At 39.9% G+C, this 19,309-nt stretch overlaps 2 protein-coding genes and 2 long non-coding RNA genes across 11 annotated transcripts in view; 2 read left to right on the forward strand and 2 right to left on the reverse strand.

Annotated features, from left to right (window-relative positions):
• mlxipl (MLX interacting protein like) lies at positions 1-12,956 on the forward strand. 8 transcript variants are annotated; one of them, XM_086057240.1, is made up of 18 exons: positions 385-527; positions 2,500-2,602; positions 4,033-4,139; positions 4,228-4,310; positions 4,388-4,477; positions 4,566-4,607; positions 6,880-7,057; positions 7,166-7,246; positions 7,989-8,137; positions 8,195-8,771; positions 8,858-8,931; positions 9,555-9,804; positions 10,200-10,303; positions 10,404-10,526; positions 10,621-10,748; positions 11,852-11,975; positions 12,275-12,404; positions 12,486-12,954. In XM_086057240.1, exons 2-18 carry the CDS (start codon positions 2,562-2,564, stop codon positions 12,647-12,649), a joined length of 2,445 nt encoding a protein of 814 aa, XP_085913366.1. In that variant the 5' UTR covers positions 385-527; positions 2,500-2,561; the 3' UTR covers positions 12,650-12,954. The 8 variants fall into 8 exon arrangements, with proteins under 8 accessions (XP_085913360.1, XP_085913359.1, XP_085913362.1 ...); XM_086057234.1 differs by lacking the exon at positions 2,500-2,602 and having other exon boundaries at positions 1-527; positions 9,558-9,804; positions 12,486-12,956; XM_086057233.1 differs by lacking the exon at positions 2,500-2,602 and having other exon boundaries at positions 1-527; positions 12,486-12,955.
• Positions 12,495-17,187, reverse strand: LOC147133051 (uncharacterized). Its single transcript, XR_015090305.1, has 7 exons — positions 17,042-17,187; positions 16,104-16,147; positions 15,900-16,004; positions 15,580-15,643; positions 15,403-15,511; positions 14,101-15,254; positions 12,495-12,620 (listed from the first exon to the last, which is right to left on the reverse strand). It is a non-coding gene; the product is annotated as an uncharacterized LOC147133051 (long non-coding RNA).
• Positions 13,785-19,309, forward strand: part of tlcd3a (TLC domain containing 3A) — a 27,079-nt gene continuing 21,554 nt past the window's right edge. The window contains exons 1-2 of the mRNA XM_086057253.1: positions 13,785-13,922; positions 17,553-17,599. The gene's annotated coding sequence lies outside the window, so the exon portion shown is untranslated. The remainder of the gene's footprint in view (positions 13,923-17,552; positions 17,600-19,309) is intronic.
• The window catches only part of LOC147133053 (uncharacterized), a 3,017-nt gene continuing 2,731 nt past the window's right edge, over positions 19,024-19,309 (reverse strand). The window contains exon 3 of the long non-coding RNA XR_015081893.1: positions 19,024-19,179. This is a non-coding gene — a long non-coding RNA (uncharacterized LOC147133053). The remainder of the gene's footprint in view (positions 19,180-19,309) is intronic.

Genomic DNA, 19,309 nt, shown 5'->3' on the forward strand with positions numbered 1-19,309 from the left:
GGACAGATGCTGTTGCACAACCGTCCACTCTGAGGAAAAAATAGTGTCGCCTGGTGAAGTGGCTCAGCTGTCAAAAAGAAGCCCCCCCAAGAGTATAATATCACTTTATGGAAGAAAGAGGAGCAGGAGGTCGTCCTGACCGTCACATTTTGTTGAATGGTAACACGGACTGAAAACGCGGCTATGACGGCTAACGGGACAGTCGGTTCAGTCGTCGGCAGCGACCTCCGCGACTCCTCCGACTCCGAACCTGAGGCAGAACACGCTCGACCACCTATGAGCGGTCCTCCGGCTTACGGGCCGCTCACCTACACGCAGGTCATCCACAGCGGGCACTTTATGGTGTCGTCACCCCACCGCGACGCGTCACCGGGCGGCTTGAAAGGCGGACGGTGCCCGAGGTACGACTTCGACACGGTGAACCGGACCTGGTGCCAGACGTACCGCTACGGGCCGTTGAGCTCCGGAAGTCTGAGCATCGACCCCACACTCACCCGCCTGTTTGAGTGCATGTCTCTGGCCTACAGGTACGTGGCTCACTCCATGACCTCGACTGCTCATATGAACTTCAAGATCCATTTACTCGTGCAGTGTTGTGGAAACTTCTTACATAATAATAATGACCCTCAGTGTTGTTTACCAACAACGAATATTGTAGGCCCAAGTGTTCAACTAATCCTAAAAACTATATTTTCCAATATCGACAGCCACAGTTTGAACATTAACTTTGCATGTAGGGAGAAAATACATAAAATATATTGTACGCAAAAGCTAAATAAAAAATATACATACCTGAGTAAAAGTTTAAAACAGTTGTTAAAGATGATGCAAATGTGATGTACTAGTTCAGGGATGGACAACTGGCGGCTTTCGACCACACTCTGAGTGGCCCCTGAATTTGAAAATACAATTTTTTTTTTTTTACAAACCGACAAATTATTTTGCGTATTTGGAATTATATACAGGACAATCGTAGTACAACATCTTAACATTTTGAGAGTTATTTTTGTGGTGCACAATATGAGTTCTTGCACTTAATACTTGTTGCTTGTCCGGCAGTTTTGTACTATCCTTGAATGGTAATTTTATGCAAGAGCTCCCTTTGCACTGGGAAAACAAATACAGTATGTGGTTATTTTGTTGTTTGCTTCAAATCCTTTGTTGGTGGGTTAGGCTGTATCTTTTATACAAGCTTTGAAACATGTATTATGGTATTAAGAGCAAATATTTTGTACATATTTTGTCCAAATTATTTAAAATACAATTTTTGCCCTCAATTTGGTTAGGAAGTACTATGTGGCCCGCCACTAGCACTGATGAAAAATTGGGGGCCCCCTTCAGCATTTAAATACAACTGAACTGTACTTAGGATGATTCTTTTGCATACCACTAGTGGGAGCCTTGGTACCACTTGTTGTACTAGTAATACCACACTTTGAGAATCTCTAGTACCCGTACATACTTTGTCCTCACGAAAAGGACAATTCTACCAGAATGACTAGGGCACACTATTCGAATGACTGTGTCTTACAAGTAAAGTTTTTTTTTTTTTTTCCCAAAACGAATGCAACTTTTGGCCCTCTAGCACGTAATCAAATGTTACTAGTAAACTGATGCACTAGTGACACTGACTAGACCCTAGTAGTAGCAACAAAATGCCAGCTAATAGTTTTGTCACATTTACCGTAGTTGTACAGAAATGTCACACAGTAGTAAAAACAAAAACATCACTAATACGTTTTACTAGTGCGTTCTCTTTCTTCTACTTCAGCGCTGAGCTACTGTCAGAGTGAACAGAACAGGTCTGTCACAGTTGTTTCACTGTTTTCAGTTGAATGTTGTTTTATTGTGAGTGTATATACTAATATCCATTTTAGTCAGTCACAACTGAGCATCAATTTGTAGTAGAGTACTTTATTTGAAAAGGTACACTTTTTGTCATGATCTCATAAGATGTGCATGTACGCCTTACGGTTGTCCCTGGTAAATGTAAACCAAATCATTGATAATTGTAAACATTCAAACTTATCATAAACGTGGCACTTGTCATTGACTTTAAACAGCAATTAATTGGTTTGTTGATATTGTTCAAGACTTGTTAAAGCTGATTGCGTGCGTGTGAGCGCATACCGGTATCTGTGGAAGAGGAGAACATTTTGCTCTCTGTTGTGCAACCGCTTGGAAACTTAACTATAAACTGGACTTTGATTCTAGTTGGCTGCACTGGATAGATTTGAGTGTGACTGAGGTAATGCAAAATTGTTTTTGCAATGATGCCCCTGTCTTATTCTGACACAGTTTATTTCGCTTAAGCTTTTCCTTTTTATATAGAAAAAGTAAATAACCAATATGATGTGATACAAGGCATGCTGCGAATATTACTTTGTTTGGATCATTGTTTCCATATTCAATTACTGTTCTACCTTTCCCTCAATTATATGCTCTGCTGCGTATATTTTTCATTAACTAGACTGGAGTACACTGTTTTTCCTCCTGCAGCAAAATTGCCATCTCAGCTGTTTCGTGAGTGTGAGACCACCTGATGGCCCTTCATTAGAAGCATGTTGAAATGTGCTCTTCGGCTCAGCTTCCTAGCAACTCTGTGAGTGTCTCACATTAGGTGTCTCTCTCGGCCCCGTAAAAGCAGAGAGACTCTGGGAAACCGGAATTAGCGAGATGCATTTTCATCAGTCAAGATCAGGACAGCTTTTCAAAAGACATGCAACACTGTCATCACTTTTTAAACAAAAATAAATTGAGTTTGAGTGCCTTGAAATGGGGAGTTTGCAGTCTTATAACTTCTACAAGATTTGAATGTAGTATCACTTTACTAATCCTTCTTCTATCGAGTGTCTGACCAAAGCCACGTCCCCCCAATAAGATGCATGAACGCAATTCTCCATTTCCCAGAAAATATATCCAACCTCAACAAAATGTGTAGCTAGCATTAACACGTTAACACCGACGTTAGCCACAGCTGCTACGTTGGTTGCATGACTTATTCTTATTGGAGTGTTTCTATTCCACTAATTGTGATCGTTTTGATGTATTTTGATGATCGAAGATGTCTTTTTTTTATGTACAATTATTAAAAATAAAGAAGTGATAAACCTCCTACCTTGTTGAGCAGAAATGTTGCTAATTCTGCATAGCCTCTGAATTAGGGTTAACAGATTTTGAAAAATAATATAATTGCAATTTTTTCACCACTCTGACTTAAGATGTGATTATTTTTTGAAGGTCCTCTTTCCATGTATTTTTTTAACAAACACAAGCAATACATTAATCTGTATTAAAATCAATGACAAGTTTTATTATTTGGGCTAGTTGATTAAGGAAAAAATAATCACGGTTACATTGATTGATATTGAAATCCCGATTAATAAATACAATTATTTATTAATTTCACAACTTGGTATTTATTCAACTCCCAAAATTCAACTTTTAATATAACTTGAATGAATTTGATTTCTTATTCTTCCCTACTCTGAATACTCTCAGCTGCCTTAAAGCGGAAGTCATCCCAAACATATTTTTTCAAGAATATGTTCCCAGCAGGCCCAGTAGTTGAAACACGGCATTCTGATAAATATTACGTTTGTGGAATCAGTGTTAATCTACTCGTTTTTAGCCAACTGCGGGGGCGGCCATTTTGTCTTCTGTCGACTGAAAATGACATCACAATTACTCACAACGACCAATCACGGCTGACCTGTTGGGAACATATTCTTGAAAAAAATATGTGTGGGTTGACTTCCGCTTTAAGTCAATTTACCCGTTTTAAGGCAACTCCTATGTTCAGCCTTGTTAACATTTTTAAACATTTTCTGGCGGTGGATATTTCACGATAATTCCAGCGAAGCTCTTGAAGCCCAAGCGAACAGGTCAGTACTCAGTCGAGACTACAAGTGTACCCGGGACTTCGTGAGTGTTAATCGACACCTCTCAGGTGTGGTGGTTTCTTACTAATTACTTAAGGTATGAAAAGGAAAGCAAACAAAGTTGTTGTTGTTGGTTTTTTTGCCTTTTTAGTGGCAAGATTGTCTCCCCAAAGTGGAAGTCTTTCAAGGGACTGCGGTTACTGTGGAGAGATAAGATCCGTCTAAACAATGCAATTTGGAGATCTTGGTTCATCCAGTGTGAGTTTTCTGCACTTAAACTTGTGTACACTAAATTAACATCATCTGTTCAGGACATGTAAAGTACCAATTTCTGAATACTGTTTAGATGTGGAGAAGAGGAGAAATCCTGTGTGTGGCTTTGTCACCCCACTGGAGGGATCTGAGGCAGATGCCCACAGAAAGCCTGAAGTAAGTGATTTGCGTTGTTGTGGATTCCTTTTGATGTACAGTTTGCCTTCCATATGGCAATTGTTTCATTTATACAGGCGATTGTATTAGAAGGCAGCTACTGGAAGCGGCGGATTGAGGTGGTCATCAAGGAGTATCACAAGTGGAGGATATATTACAAGAAAAGAGTAAGTATTTCTATGTTTCGCTGTCTTGTATTTCTTTATTTTTTTCCCCCAATTCCACCTTACCTGCTATATTATTGTTCCTTTACAGCTTCAGAAAGAGAAGGATGGCATTATATCAATGCTACAAGAGGTACGAGAAGTTAAAGCCCAGCTGTTTTATTATTTAACATTCAAAATCTCAGTGTAATATATGTATATGTAGCAATTGCAACTTTAGAAAGATTATAATGCTTACCACTAGTTTTATTTGAACTAAAAACAAACGGATTTTATCCCTGTCATGTTCTCAATAATAAGCATATGACAGAGTACGTTTTCAAAAATTTGCGAATAATAAAATTTCCATTATAATTGCCAATTTTTTTTTTTTTAACCTCCATAATTCCTTGGTAAGGATATACCACCAATAAATCTTTTCCCATTGCCCATCCCAAAATTAAAATGAAACTAAAAAGAATCTCAAAATATAATAGGGAAAAATGAAATCTCCAATAGGTTTCATCCATGAATGGCGAAGCGTGAATATGCAAGGGTCCACTCTACTGTTCTGAGTTATTTGGAACAGATTCTATAGGTGCACCTAATGTTTTGACCAGTAAGTATACGTAGCAACATAAACATGGAGTTTAAACCTTGAAAGCTGAATTTAACATATTAACATCGGCCTCATTTTGGCTTTAAGTATTGTTTACTTCTGAATGCAGCTGGAGCCCCGCACACTGTATGATCACCAATACAACTATTTTACCTTGTGGGTTCAGCCTCAGTCAGATAACTGGAAATGAAAAGATAACTGGAAATGAAAAGATAAAAGCGTTCACAATAGAACTTGCGTCATGGTCCAAATTGACGCATGTTCATCGCAAGCAGTGACAATACCCCCTTGCACTTCTTGAAGCCTCGTATTTATTTTGTGGGGATAAAGATCTTAAATTTAATCAAATCTGACCTATTTCCTGATATGCTGGATTTAAAAAAAAATAAATAAATAAAAGAGTAAACTGCACATCCAACAGTGACGTCACTTTTGAAAACAATCAAAAGAGGGTGAAAGGAAATGGAGGTGGCAATGAAGACGGGCACTCTGAAAGCGCCTCATTGACAATAGTATTCAAGTGAAGACACGTGCCTTCTCAAAACACAGTTCAATGATCAACTGAGCCATCTCACTATTCATTTAAGATCAAGATAATATAAACTCTGTAAACCAAGATATCTGGATTCCAGTTGACAGGTCAAGGCTCACTAAAGAAGGCTTGCTAAGGTCTTATTAAGTCATCTTCTTGCCTTGCGTATTTTACTGGGACTGGAAAAACGGCCCTAGAAATTCTCAAAGCATCTAAATTTGGCATATATATGCACGCTATATACTCAATGTAGGCTACTCGAAGATTCAAAAGCAAAATGAAATAATCAAATAGGCCCTTAAAATACACTAATTGAATTTTATTTAATAGACAGCTGGTGTAGGCTCCAGCACACCCGCGACCCTTGTGAGAATAAGTTGGTTGAATAATGGATGGATGGGTGAATGTTATTGTTTAAAAAGTTTCCTTCATTTCATCTTCATACCTATCTCCCCCCCCCCCCCCACCTCAATGATAGAAATATGAATGAAATGTACATAAAGGAAATCCCTCCAAAATGGTAATCCACCGGAAGTAGGAAATTGCAAAGTGCATTTGCGTCTGTTTTTCCGTGGTTGCCACTTGAGTTGAAGGGGACCTTAAGTCCTCCTATTCATCCGCACGTGAGGATGACTACTGTAGTAGAATTAGGTCAGGGACAAAAGACTGCCCTTGTTATTGAAATGGTGAGACGTCAAAATAAATGAACAAATCCAGCGTAATGATTACCTGGTAGGGGCTTGTGCTTTTGAACAGTATGCCCACTTTGTATTTCTCGTCACGCATCCACATACACGCACGCAGAGTAATCTTTACTTTTTTCTCTTTGCACATGCATACGATTCTTCAATGACAGCCAATCAAACGGCAAAAACAAATTATAGGAGGAACAGTCGTGTGCTTGGACGTAATCAAAACACGGCGCCGTCCTCCGGGTTTCCCTATAAATGTGATGTGGATGATCAGAATCAAGTGACACATCTTGAGCAGAAGGAAAGGCTGTGTGTGCACCTTTTTATGTGGCTTTCAGATCTGGCTCGAGACGAGGTTGGTACCGAGGACTTTATATCGATACAGGATTGTGTTTTGTGTGTTCTGTTGTTAGCTCTCGGTCCGATGCAGCGCAGTTCTACACCATGCCAAACAACAATAACGCAGGATGGTTAATAAAGCAGCTGAGTAGTTTGTGCGCATGTACATAATGTGTGGTCGGCGGGAGTTTTCGAACTGAATGCTCTGGACTGTTTTCAATCTTTTATATCTGATGTACTCAAGGGTCAAATCTGCCAGGCAAAGTTGGAGAAATGGTCCAGCCAGATGTATCCGGAGCCTGAGGCAACATCAGAGGATGCTCCCATGTTTGACCTGGACTACCTTCTGTCTGACATCTCTGACACCCTGTTCACCATGACACAGAAGCAATGCCCCTGGGCCAGCAGTGAGTGGCACAACAGTAAGTAATAACATACATCCAATATGTCTCGGCAACCTGTATTGGTGTCCTTTAGAAAAAAAATGAATCCCGAGTCACATTGAAACACGATATTGCCTCCCTCCTCAGCATACACAACGAACGCTGATATGATTCAGCCAGGCCTGACTCCTCTGCAGCCCAACTTGGATGATTTCATGGATATACCAGGTAATAAATACATCCAACAATTGTTTAATCTCCCATCGAGAGTTCTGCATTATATTCGTGTGAATATAAAATAAAAAAACAGTAGTGAGGACGGACGATAGGCTGGCGATCTACCCACAATGCCATTGCGATCGACCGGTCAATCGCGATCGACGTAATGGGCACCCCTGCTCTACACTAAACAGAATATAATAAATAATCTCATACAAACAACAATAAAGCCAGCCATGTGACTGGGATGAATAATCCCTTCACCTCTCAGGTATAAAGTAAAAGTGTAAGAATTTTATTTTTACATTTTTCGCAATCTATAACTGAATCAGCCATCCATATTCCGGTGGATATACCGATGATTAAGAAGAACTACTGGATGAAACTTTTGCTGTTTCTGAACTTGATTATTGAAATTTCCACATCAGTATACATTGTCTTTGTGCAGCTAGCCTATTGATGTGACCTTTCATTGACTGCTGATTGACTTGTGGACACTCATATGTACAAAAGCGTCCAATAGAGAGTGAACACAGAAGTTAGTTTACGACTACAGCGCCACTTAAGATGATTTCCGAAAACAACTTTCCTCTGTCACCCATATTAGCGAGGCTCAAAAATGGCTGTTTATATGCATTCCATTAGGGCGATGGTTTTCTGAAATCAAATTCTTAAAAAGTACAGTCTCTCTCTCTCTCTCTCTCTCTTTACTGCGCCCTTGTTTCTTTTTTTCACTTTGGTCTTTTCATAGATATCTTCATGAACTCGGGGGTCCAGCCGTGTGACCAGACAGGTTTTGCAGACTCCGGCTATTTTGAAAGTTCATCCAGCGTTGCACTTGCCCCTGTTGCAACTGTGCACACGGCTCCTCAACCACTCACTGACACGGCGCTCTCTCAGGTACTTGCACGGGTAGTTATACGTACAGTGTTGCAGTCTGGCAAATCAAATTATTAGTCACTTTTTCTGCAGGCTGGTTTGTCATCAGACAATCTGCCTCAGGCCTCATCATCCAACACTCAAGCAGAAGCTACCGGACTAAACCAGGATTGTTGTGGATACCACTCGAGCGCCATGCCATATGGACCCCAGTCATACGCTGATCCCGTTCTTCCCGCACCGTTCCCCGCCGACGTTGAGCAGGCGTTCTCTGCAGCCGTCCCTTTTTTTTACCCGCTCCCTTGTCACAAGTTCGGCTACCACACGGCCGCCAGCGTGACGCCGACTGTCATCACTCACACCGCTTCCACAGTGGGCAGTACGCAACAGGCTCATGCATACCCTCACCCGAGGAACACCTACCCCCAAGATCCATGCCACTCTCTCAGCTATATGTCTGACCCAGTTCACACAGCCCAGCCTCCCGGAGGCACATCGCACTGCTTTGCGGTTCCTGAACAAGTGTCGACCACAGAAGTGCGAGGGAAACACAAGCTAAAGAAAGCGGGAGAGAGGACATTTGCTCCACCTGTCGGTCTGTCTTATCCTTCGTCCACCGCCCCCACGAGCTGCCTGGCTAAGCTGCTCGCCGCAGGTGCCCTTGGCCGGGAGCGTTGTTGTTTTGATTCCTCTTGACAAGTAGGAGAAACATTACTAACTCGTGCTTGTTTGTGCTTTCAGGGAAGCCGTCGGTTGGGTTTGAAACTACTCATGTGACAGTCAAAGGCCAGAAGTCGCCGTCTCCCAATGCTACGGTGAGCAGTAAGGTGTTTAATGCTACTCATCTTTATCAATTATTTCACCACAGTTGCAGTAAAAAGACATTACTACTGTATAATTAAGATATAGTTAGGTTATTTTATGCTAGGTTATTTGAACTCTGAAGACTCTCAGACTCTAAATTGAATTCAATGGTGTCTAATTGACCGGAAATGAGTTGGTCCTTATATACCGGGTGGTTGACTTTCAATCACTCTACCTCTTGCCCAAAGTCACCTGGGTCCAGCTTCACCTGTGACCATATTCGGAAAAAAAACACTTTAGATAAAGGTTGGATGTTGCATATTGTCGCTGTCATGTGAAAAACACTAATCGCCATTTTTTTTTCTTTCATTTTCTTATTTTCACATGAATCATGTTTCGGCGTTACAGACATCGCATTTAAGTGAAAATTTTTAAAAAGTTTCCAAAATTGGAGATTCCCGTTTTTCACAGGACGGCGACAATATGCGGTGGAATACAATAATCCCTTCACCTCTCTGGTATAAAGTAAAAGTGTAAAAACGTTCTTTTTACATTTTTCGCAATTTATAACTGAAACGATACAGATCAGTATAGGTACTTCCTTGGTGTTTAAAACATAATGTGTGTTTTGCAGCAGGCTTCCTCCACTGGGCATGTTGGAGGAGCTTCATCTCAAGTGCAGCATGGAGCCAATTGGCATGGAGTGATCCCAGCGTTGTGCAACCAGAGTTCAGCTCAGGGTCAGAGTCAAACCGCCAAAGGCTCAACAGCTCCTCCCCTGCTTACTGATGACACTGCACACACCAGCGCAGCACTTCTCATCCCCAAGACTGAGAAACTGTCACCTGTCCAGCTTTATGGCACGGACAGGGGCAGCTTAACAGGTATGCAGCGTAACACAGTGCACCGAAGTAATATGGAATATTCTCTCACACTGAGAGTGTTTTCTAATATTTTTTCCCCTGTATCCTTTCTATTTTCTAGTAATTAATTGATTTGATTCCCACCTTTCAAAAACATGTTTGGTTAATAGAAGCCTCAAAATGTGACCATCGGTGTGAATGGCCGTTTGTGTGTGCCCTGGAATTGGTTAGCAACCATTGGTTTGTCCAAAGAAAATCTTTGGACAGTGTTCTGTTGACGTCAAAATACAGTGTACAGTAATGTCAACATACCAATATTTTGTGGTGCGTGAGATTAAATGTTTAAAACAATAGAAATCGATAGTAACGTCCCTACTTTTAGTCATTGTTACTAGATTTTCAAATGGATTTTCCAGGTTATCCAGGCCAAACGTCACCCCCAAACCTGCTAGAGAAATCTTCTAATCCAGAATCTCCGCATTCGGGCTACCTTGGATATGGAATGATAGAAATGAGTAAGGTAAATCTATTGTTTTTCAATAGTAAAAGACAGTGCTGAATCTGTTCAAAAGAAATGCGGCAAAATATATACAATGTGCGGTGCTTAATATATTCTGCAGCATACGGAGAGCAGGAGGATAACTCACATCTCAGCTGAACAGAAGAGGCGTTTCAACATCAAATTGGGATTTGATACTTTACATAACCTTGTGACAACACTCAGCTCTCAGCCAAGCATTAAGGTGCGGTGAAAGGACACACAGAATTATTCAACAATGGTACAAATCATCACAGCGTATGGCTGACAAGCAGCATCTTGTCTGCCTGCTGGCTCAGATCAGCAAAGCCACCACGTTGCAGAAGACCGCCGAGTACATCAGTAAGATGCAGCAGGAGAAAGCTCTGCTGCACGAGGAAGCTCAGAGACTCCGAGACGAGATCCAGCTCCTGAATTCCGCCATCAAGTGAGACCTTTAGTTTGGTTGGACTGGACGTGCCGTGTAGGAGCGGAGGCCTGAGTGTGTGTGTTTTTGTGTCTTTGTGATATTTTATTGGCCGGCACGGTGGTCGACTGGTTAGCACGTCCGCCTCACAGTTCGGAGGTCGAGGGTTCGATCCCGGCTCCGGCCTCCCTGCGTGGAGCTTGCATGTTCTCCTCGTGCCTGCGTGGGTCTTCTCCTGGTACTCCGGTTTCCTCCCACATTCCAAACACATGCTTGGTAGGTTAATTGGACACTCTAAATCGCCCCTAGGTGTGATCGTGAGTGCGGACGTTTGTTTGTCTCTGTGTGCCCTGCGATTGGCTGGCAACCAGCAGTTCTACAACACCGCAAACGACATCAGCTGCTATAACAATCCATCCATTTTCTTTACTGTTCATCCTCATTAAGGTCACATTTAGGTGGAGCCCGTCACACCAAAGCCAAGTTAAAAGTTGAGAGTATATTGGTTCAGAACATTACAAAGGAATGTGCGTCATATTACTAGTTGATTCTAAAATGATAAACTGATCTGCTTTGCAAGGTTATCTTAGTTCACAAAAAAATAACTAAAACTAGAATTGCAAACATTTTCTTTAATGTAATAGAAAAACTTGTTTTTTTTCAACAATAACTAACTGAAATTACATTTTGTGTTTATAAAACTAACTAAAACCAGCTAACTATAGTGAAAATGTCCTTCATTTTCATCTTTGTCAGTCAACAGATGAAGGTAGGTCGAACTGTCATTTGGGCATTGTAGTTTACGTTACTTTATTACGCAATACTTTTATCTTGTACTCATCAAATACTCCATATATTTAAAAAAATACAAGTAGAATAATACTAAAACTAATAAAAGCTAAGCTAAAAGGAAGCATTTTCCAAAAATAAATAAAAACTAATGAAATTTGGAAATAACAAACCTGCTCTAAAAAAGAAATACGGGTAAAGCTAACTGAATTTTGAATTTATCATACTACATAAATGTACTAAATAACTACACCTCCGATGTTACGCAATAGCTTGACAGTCCTACATGTTGTTTTTTTCCCAGCAACATTCCGTACTTTTTTTTTTTTTTGCAGTGTATGCCAACAGCAGCTACCAGCCGCAGGTGTGCCGATCACACGACAGCGATTTGACCACATGAGGCAAAGGTTCCGGGAGTACGTCCAGGCACAGACTCTGCAAAACTGGAAGTTCTGGATTGTATCCTTAACTGTGAACGAACACAAGAGGCAGGGATGAAATAAACAGAAAACAGACATAGTCGACTTAATGCTGTTCAAGGACAAACGGTGTATAGGGAAATAGTGGTCAGCGCATCTGCCTCACAATCAAGAGGTTTGGCGTTCCAATCTCGGTAGGACGCAATCTATTCTACACGTTGACAAATTGGTCACATCATTCATGAAAATAAATACCAAAACAATACATTTGGTTCACAAACATGTATTTCACAAAGTAAAACAACATCACAGTGACTTATTTCCTCAACTAGGCGTCAGTTCAGCATCATCATCGAGCCACTGTTTGAATCCTATAATGGAATGGTGTCCACTGCCAGTGTGGAACAACTGTGCCAATCCACTTTGTCCTGGCTGGACCAACACTGCTCTCTGCCATCTCTAAGACCCAGTCAGTCCTACACAATTCATGTAAATCAGACGGCTGTTAGTTACGTCCGTTAAGATTGTCTGTTGTTGTTTTGATTGTCAGTGGTCTTGAGTTCACTCCGTCTCCTGAGCACAACTACATCCATCCTAACCGACCCAAGACTGCTGCCTGAGCAGGCCACCCGTGCCGTCACTCAGGGCGACCCCTCCGTTACCTTGGACCACTCCATACAGCACCCTGCTCAAGACAATATACGCAACATGTGACTGAAAAAAATAAATAAACGTTGTCTAGAGTTATAATCATGCATATAATTTCCTCAAAATAAAATTCACCGGCTGTTAAAAGAATGTATGCTGAATAAATAAGTCACTCGCATTTATACTTGTTTGTAAGCCAGGTGTAAAATCCAATATTTGTTACGGATGTTATTTCTCGGAAAGCAATGTGTGGAAAGCAGTGTTTACGGTTGTGTGTGTGTGTGTGTGTGTGTGTGTGTGTGTGTGTGTGTGTGTGTGACACTTTGACAGTGTCCTTTTGAGTGTTACTCCAATTAAATATTAAAAGTTGAAAGTGGAATGCATTCATTTGTTATACCCCACTCTAAAATGACCAACTACAAGGTTCATTTATGTAGTTTTGGATATTGCATCCTTAACAAATCGTGGGTTTCCTGTTGCATTTTTGGACTCCATGGTAAGCTGTGACTGTGTAAAACAAAATACGTTTTAGTGCTCGTGACAGTAACATTCTTGCGCAAAAAGGATCTTCGAGAGCATATTCCACTATTTTAACATTGTGTAAGTTGCATCTTTGTGAAGTAAACAAAACAGATGTATGCGACAAACAATATCTAATATTATACAGCCTTTTCAATTTGTGTAAATTACCATTATAATTTAAACCAAAATGTTGCTGTCATTCGGTGGAATAATCGTACCTCCAAAACCATCAGTTTTCAGGAGACCCCAAAACGGCATTTTCAATAACATCAAAGCAAGCCATTTTCGCCATTTTCAACACTTTAGATTGGTCAATAATTTGTAAAACAATAACACTCACTTGAATGGATCTATAAAATCAAACACCTGTGAATGCAGACTGTTTTTGTTGTTTTTCATAACAAACATTTGTGAATGAATGGCTCACTCTCATGAGCTCAGTGAATTCCAGCATGAAACTGTGATAAGACGCTACCTGTGCAAGAAGTGCCTCCTAGCTCCTAAATATTCCTATAGTGAATTGTCAGCTGTGTTATACGAACGTGGAAGTGTTTGGGGTTGTTTTTCAGGAGCTGGGATTTGCTCTTTAGTTACAGCGAAAGGAACTCTGAATGGGTCAGCATGCCGAGAGATTTTTGGACAATTCCATGCAACCGACTTTGTGGGAACAGTTTGGAGCTGCCCCCTTCCTCTTCCAACATGATTGTGCACGCGTGCACAAAGCAAGGTCCTCAACGACATGGATGACAGTCTGGTGTGGATTAATTTAAGTGGCCTGCACAGAACCCTGACTTCAGCCTGATAGAACACCGGCCAGGTAAAGACTACTTGAAGAGCGGGGAATGTATTTGCGGTTAACTGGGTGAAGAAAGAGATGATTGTGAAAAAGGCAAAAATACTGAAACCTAATCTGCACAATAGTTTGGATTTATTGACATCAAACGTGATGTCATCATGATCACCTACACAAAATCAAAAATCGCTTCTCCACTTACACAGGCTGAAGCGGACAAGAGCAGGAATGCGCACACGAACCCCGACTGGTTATATTTCGGACATTTAGCGACGCTAAACTCGTGTCAATTCTTAGGAGGCGGAAGGGGACTGGCAGCAGCGGGCAAGCAATTAGGCAAGCATGGATCTTTATCATCATGTCAAGTCTGGACTGATTTTACTGTATAGATTTTTCAAAAATTACAGGCAAAGTCTGCACAAAACACAGTACAAACAATACAAAAATCATCATTTCCGTCAGGTTTGAACTGCCATAAAAACATTCCTCCAATTAGTAGAAAATAATTCCAGTGGGTTATTGTACTCGAGGCCCCATACTATCAGCATACCAAGTTTGGACTGATTTTACTGTACATTTTTTTCTTTTTTTAATTTGAGGCAAAATCTGCAAAAAATACAGTACATGCAGTAGAGAAATCATCATTTCCCTCAGGTTTGGACTGCCAGGGAGGAATGTCCACATAAATTTTGGTGCCAATTGATCACCGTTTTTGGACGTTATAAGCAACGAAAGTACAATGATTTCCAATGGAGAGTTTGTAATCAGTCCCCCCAGTGGCTCCGACCGAACAAGGATAGAACGGTAGGGGGCACGACCCTTTTCCTCATTAACAAGAGGCGTTATTCATGGAGTCACTTATTTCCTAATTTCTCCCAAATTTATTGATTAAAATAGAAAATGACAACTCTTTTCATTTTCCTGATCAAAAAATATATAAAATGAACTTGCTAGTAAAAACATGGCCATCCCGGCCCAACCATCCCTTTAATCCCCAGGAGGGCAAGAAAAAACTTCAAACACTATTGAGAAAATGAACAAAATTTGCGAAACCTTGGGAAGAGGCCACAAATAGGGGGGATCCCCCTTCCAGGATGACCAGGCTGCAATGGATGCTGCGTGGCAACAGTTAACAGACAATGCAGTGCTATACAACGCAAACTCGAATAGTGTGTAAGTCCATTTCAAAATAAAGCGCTGCAGGATGACTCCTTTGGAGAAGTAGGTCCTCTTCAGAATCCGGCCCGGTTGGTCAATCTCCATTGCAGCACCACATCTGCTAGATCTCCATCTTTATCACATGTAGGTGCAGCTGATAGTTGTTGTTGCTCCTCTTGCTTCGCAAACATTTTTTTCCTGTTATTCAAATACAATTTTTTCCATAGTCCATAGTATCAACGTTTTTTGATGCTTTTTTTTATCATAAGGAAGGATTTATTGGTGAAAATTAACATTGTTATAAAAGTGGACTTCAAAAATAAATGAAAACATTGATGAAATCAACCTCAGAAATGTTGTCCATCTGGTGCTTCCTAAATCGGAACACAGGAAGGATTTCACCTCGCAGAAATGCCTTTGAAGCATCCGTCCAGTGTGCAAATAATTTCCCATAGCTGAAATAAGACGTAACATTACATAACATTTTTCATTCAAACAAATTATACAGTTGCACAGTACCAACCTGCCAAGGATGAAGTTTTCCATTAGTAGTATACACCACCATTTCTTCAATACAGGCATGTAGTCTAAAAAAAAAAAGAATATGAGCATTTATTTTTATTAGTCATGTAGAAACAAACAAAGGAATGTGTCTGTTAGTTTTGAGCCACACAAGTATTAAAGGGACAAGCAACTATAACTAAAAGAACATTTGTGACAGGTGCTGTAGTACCGAATATTTACTGCTGTGCAAGTGATAAAGAGAGAAAGCAAAAAGTACAGTCAATGTCAACAAAGTCTTCTAGAGCTTAAAAAAAAAAAAAAAAAAGATGGTTAACTTACAATTGTGAAGTTATAGGCAGCATCCAGGACTTGGTAAACTTAGGAAGGGGTCACATGACGCCATGTTGGAGCAACATAAAGAACTGCAACATATATGGTCTTTTCCTGTGTAATATATTGTAGACAAGATATCAGGCACTCAATTACATAAAGTATAAGACAAAGCGCATTTAGAGATCGCATTTTCAATTTGTTTTTTTTCACCTGTGATTGGGCAATCTGCTGAATGAGGTCAAAGCAAGCATTTCCTATCAGCAATTGAAAAAAAAAAGGTTGAAATCGTTTGGCTTTTCTTTATGTCAATTTGAACATAATCAAAAGACGTCCCTCTGTAGGTGACCAACACTTGATTTCATTTCATTGTCCAGCCCAAGACTCCAAAAGTCAGCACACATCAGGGCAGCTGTCTGAGTTTTCACTATCATCTCTTTTCCTGGCTTTTAAATGTCCAAGTCATAGTCAAGTTCATTCAAACACACACAAAAATCTATTTTCAAACAAAAATACAATGTAGCACTATCACCAGGTACCTTCTGGATGGCTTCAATATACTATTCAATAAGACATAACGGCTGCTCTTGAGCAGAATGTAATTCTAGTGTCCATGAAGTGTCCACAGATGCATTTTAGCAAGAAACACACAAACTGGCATTGCCTTGAAACGTAATTGCATTTTTTGTGTGCTGGAGAACTTTACAGAGACGAGTAGGTTTGAATTGGGGGCAAAGCGGGCAGTATATTTGCAGCATTGAGTGCAGACTTTCAAACTTCACATTCCCCTGAATGATCGAGTGATGCATCTGCCAAGAGTGAATGTAAAAATATACTGAAAATAAAAATATAAATAAAAATAAAAAGATATAACGCGGCCATTCATAGTAAAACGACATGAATTCCAAACTACACGTTTGATTCTGATGACAATTGATTGTTGTATTACATATAGAACAACATTACAATAACCAGGCAATAAAGTTATACACGTCTACTGGCCGACAACACGGCATTCTCACGGAAATATTATGATGAAATTTACGCGGGCAACAATAACCAAAGTTATTTTGATAAAGTTACAACCATAAACAGTCAGTTTTATCATTTGCTTAATATAAATTAGACACAGATAACAAAGCGTCACTTACCGTTCTCTCAAGACGTCGTAGCATCGTTGTGTGTGAGAAAGATATACTGTCCACTCTTCTGCTTTCAGGCAGGTTACATCACTACGGAGCAATAAAGTTTATAAAAAAAACAAAAAAAACAATACCGTTTCCGGTATGACCGTACCCTGTCCGACAATACCCCTCCTCCTGCCAGATACCTCTACAAATTCCGGGAATCTAAAACAGATATACAAGCCGTATTTCGATTTATGTCACGTGACGTATTCTGTTGTCGTTTTAGAATTCAAAATGAAAGACTTTTTCTTACTCGTTCCAGACAACAAAATAGAAAATTAAGCTGTATTTCAATGTTGGTGTTTGTATTTTAAAATGAAAATCAAATAACGAGTTGTTTTTCCATTTTTCATGTCTGCTTCCAAACATAATATCAAATGACCAAAAGAGACATGGACCCCTAGGGCCCCCAAGGTGACTAGAAACACCCCCGCTTGAACAGATATGAACTCATATCTGTATTTCTGTCCCGCAGGAAAACGCACCTAGAACAAAGAAATGAGAGCAAGTCAACCCTCTCAGGTATGAACTTTTATATTTCTTTTACATATCCACACCATATGGCCTTTGGCGGTACGAACATCAATTTGTTTGTGTAACGATTTAAGCACGGCTGTGTTGACACACGGGCTAATGGCCTGAGCGACCATAAAATCCAGAAGGGCTTCTTGGTGTAGTGTAAAGTCCATCTAGACCCCAACAAAGGTGGCTAAGGCCTGCGCCAACCTTATAGTTTGTAGATTGTTGTTAGGGAACACAGAAATCGGTTACTGGCTACAAATTATTAGTTTATTTTACAAGAATGCCGAGATGAGTTCGCAGCTAACATTTCTAAGTCCATATTTATGTTTTTTATTTTTTCTTAATAATGATAAAGATAATGATACCAATGCCATTTGGGTTAATACCCTGGTCATTGAGGCCAGCGAGCTACTTTGAGGTTAGCTGGTTAATTGAGGAAAACGGGGTTCTTTCGGTGAATTATGGAAGCTAAAATGTATAGATCTGACACTTCATTTATGAACTTATGAAAAAAATACTTACAATATTTCCCACAGGGAATGCAAAATGTCTTTCTGCTAACTAAGTGGCTAATTCTGTTGCTATATTAATAAAAAGGGGAGTTTACCTTGTTTTACTGTAATATTTTTCTACCTGGCTTATCAGTTTAAATACAGAGCCATAAATAATATTTAATTAACCTTAGTGAATAACTTTACCGAGGGAACTAAGCGTGAGCAGCCAGCTGGCTAGTTAGACATTAGCTATTAAGCTAGATAGCAATGAGCTAGTTAGCTGAGGAAAAATAGTCAAAAGAGACTCTTTACGAAGAACACACCCAGGGTGTAACTAACAATTCTTATAATAATCATTATTGTGTCGGGAATTATTTCTATTAATTTGTGAAATCAAATGTTTCAACTTTTTTTTCTTTTTGGTAACAAAAATTGGCCTAAACTAGTCAAAGCTAGCATATCGGTATTACCACAGACATGTTGCATCAAACTAGCGCTCTTGGTGAACATGGTTTGGCTTCAATTTAAGGTATAATGTTGCTTTTTATTTTTATTTTTGAAACATTGAGTGTCAACAATTGTTGTCCGAAGGTAAACAGACCTCCATTTGGTTATATTGCCAACACCGAGTTGAATAGGTTTTTCTTTTTTATGTTTTATACTGCACTGTATTTGACTACACTATAACATACTGTGCTCACATCATGAAATGAAGCAGCTCTTTGTATTCACAGTGAAGTTGTAACAGTATGTACACCTGGACTTTAGCCCGATAGCCCATGATTAAGAATAGAAGACAAAACGTCATGCTTACTAGTACGAGGCAAACACCATTTTAAGGAATATTTATTTACCAAACAAAACCCACACTCACATCCACATACAATTAGCCCTTTTAATTCAAATCCAAGTACAAATAAATGTCTCTAACACCTCCCCCCCAAAAATGGAAAACAATGGAATTCAAATGTGTTCTCTTATTAGTAATTAATCATTCATCAAAAATAAAACGGTGACTCCATCATAAAAGCAGTCCTGCTTCTCACACTCTCCCAGTGTACTTGAGTACTCCAAAGATACCACCACCTGAAAGGAGAACATTTATGACATTGTTGCATTGTTACTACCACAATTGTTATCAGTTTAAGTTTTAACCAGTAATCAGCAACATGTTCTACCTTTTTAGTATGGCTTAATTTTTAAGGCCCTTCTTGAC

The sequence above is a fragment of the Filicampus tigris genome, chromosome 17 (genome assembly GCF_054856515.1).
Source record: "Filicampus tigris isolate MCC_2025a chromosome 17, RoL_Ftig_1.0, whole genome shotgun sequence".
NCBI lineage: Eukaryota > Metazoa > Chordata > Actinopteri > Syngnathiformes > Syngnathidae > Filicampus > Filicampus tigris.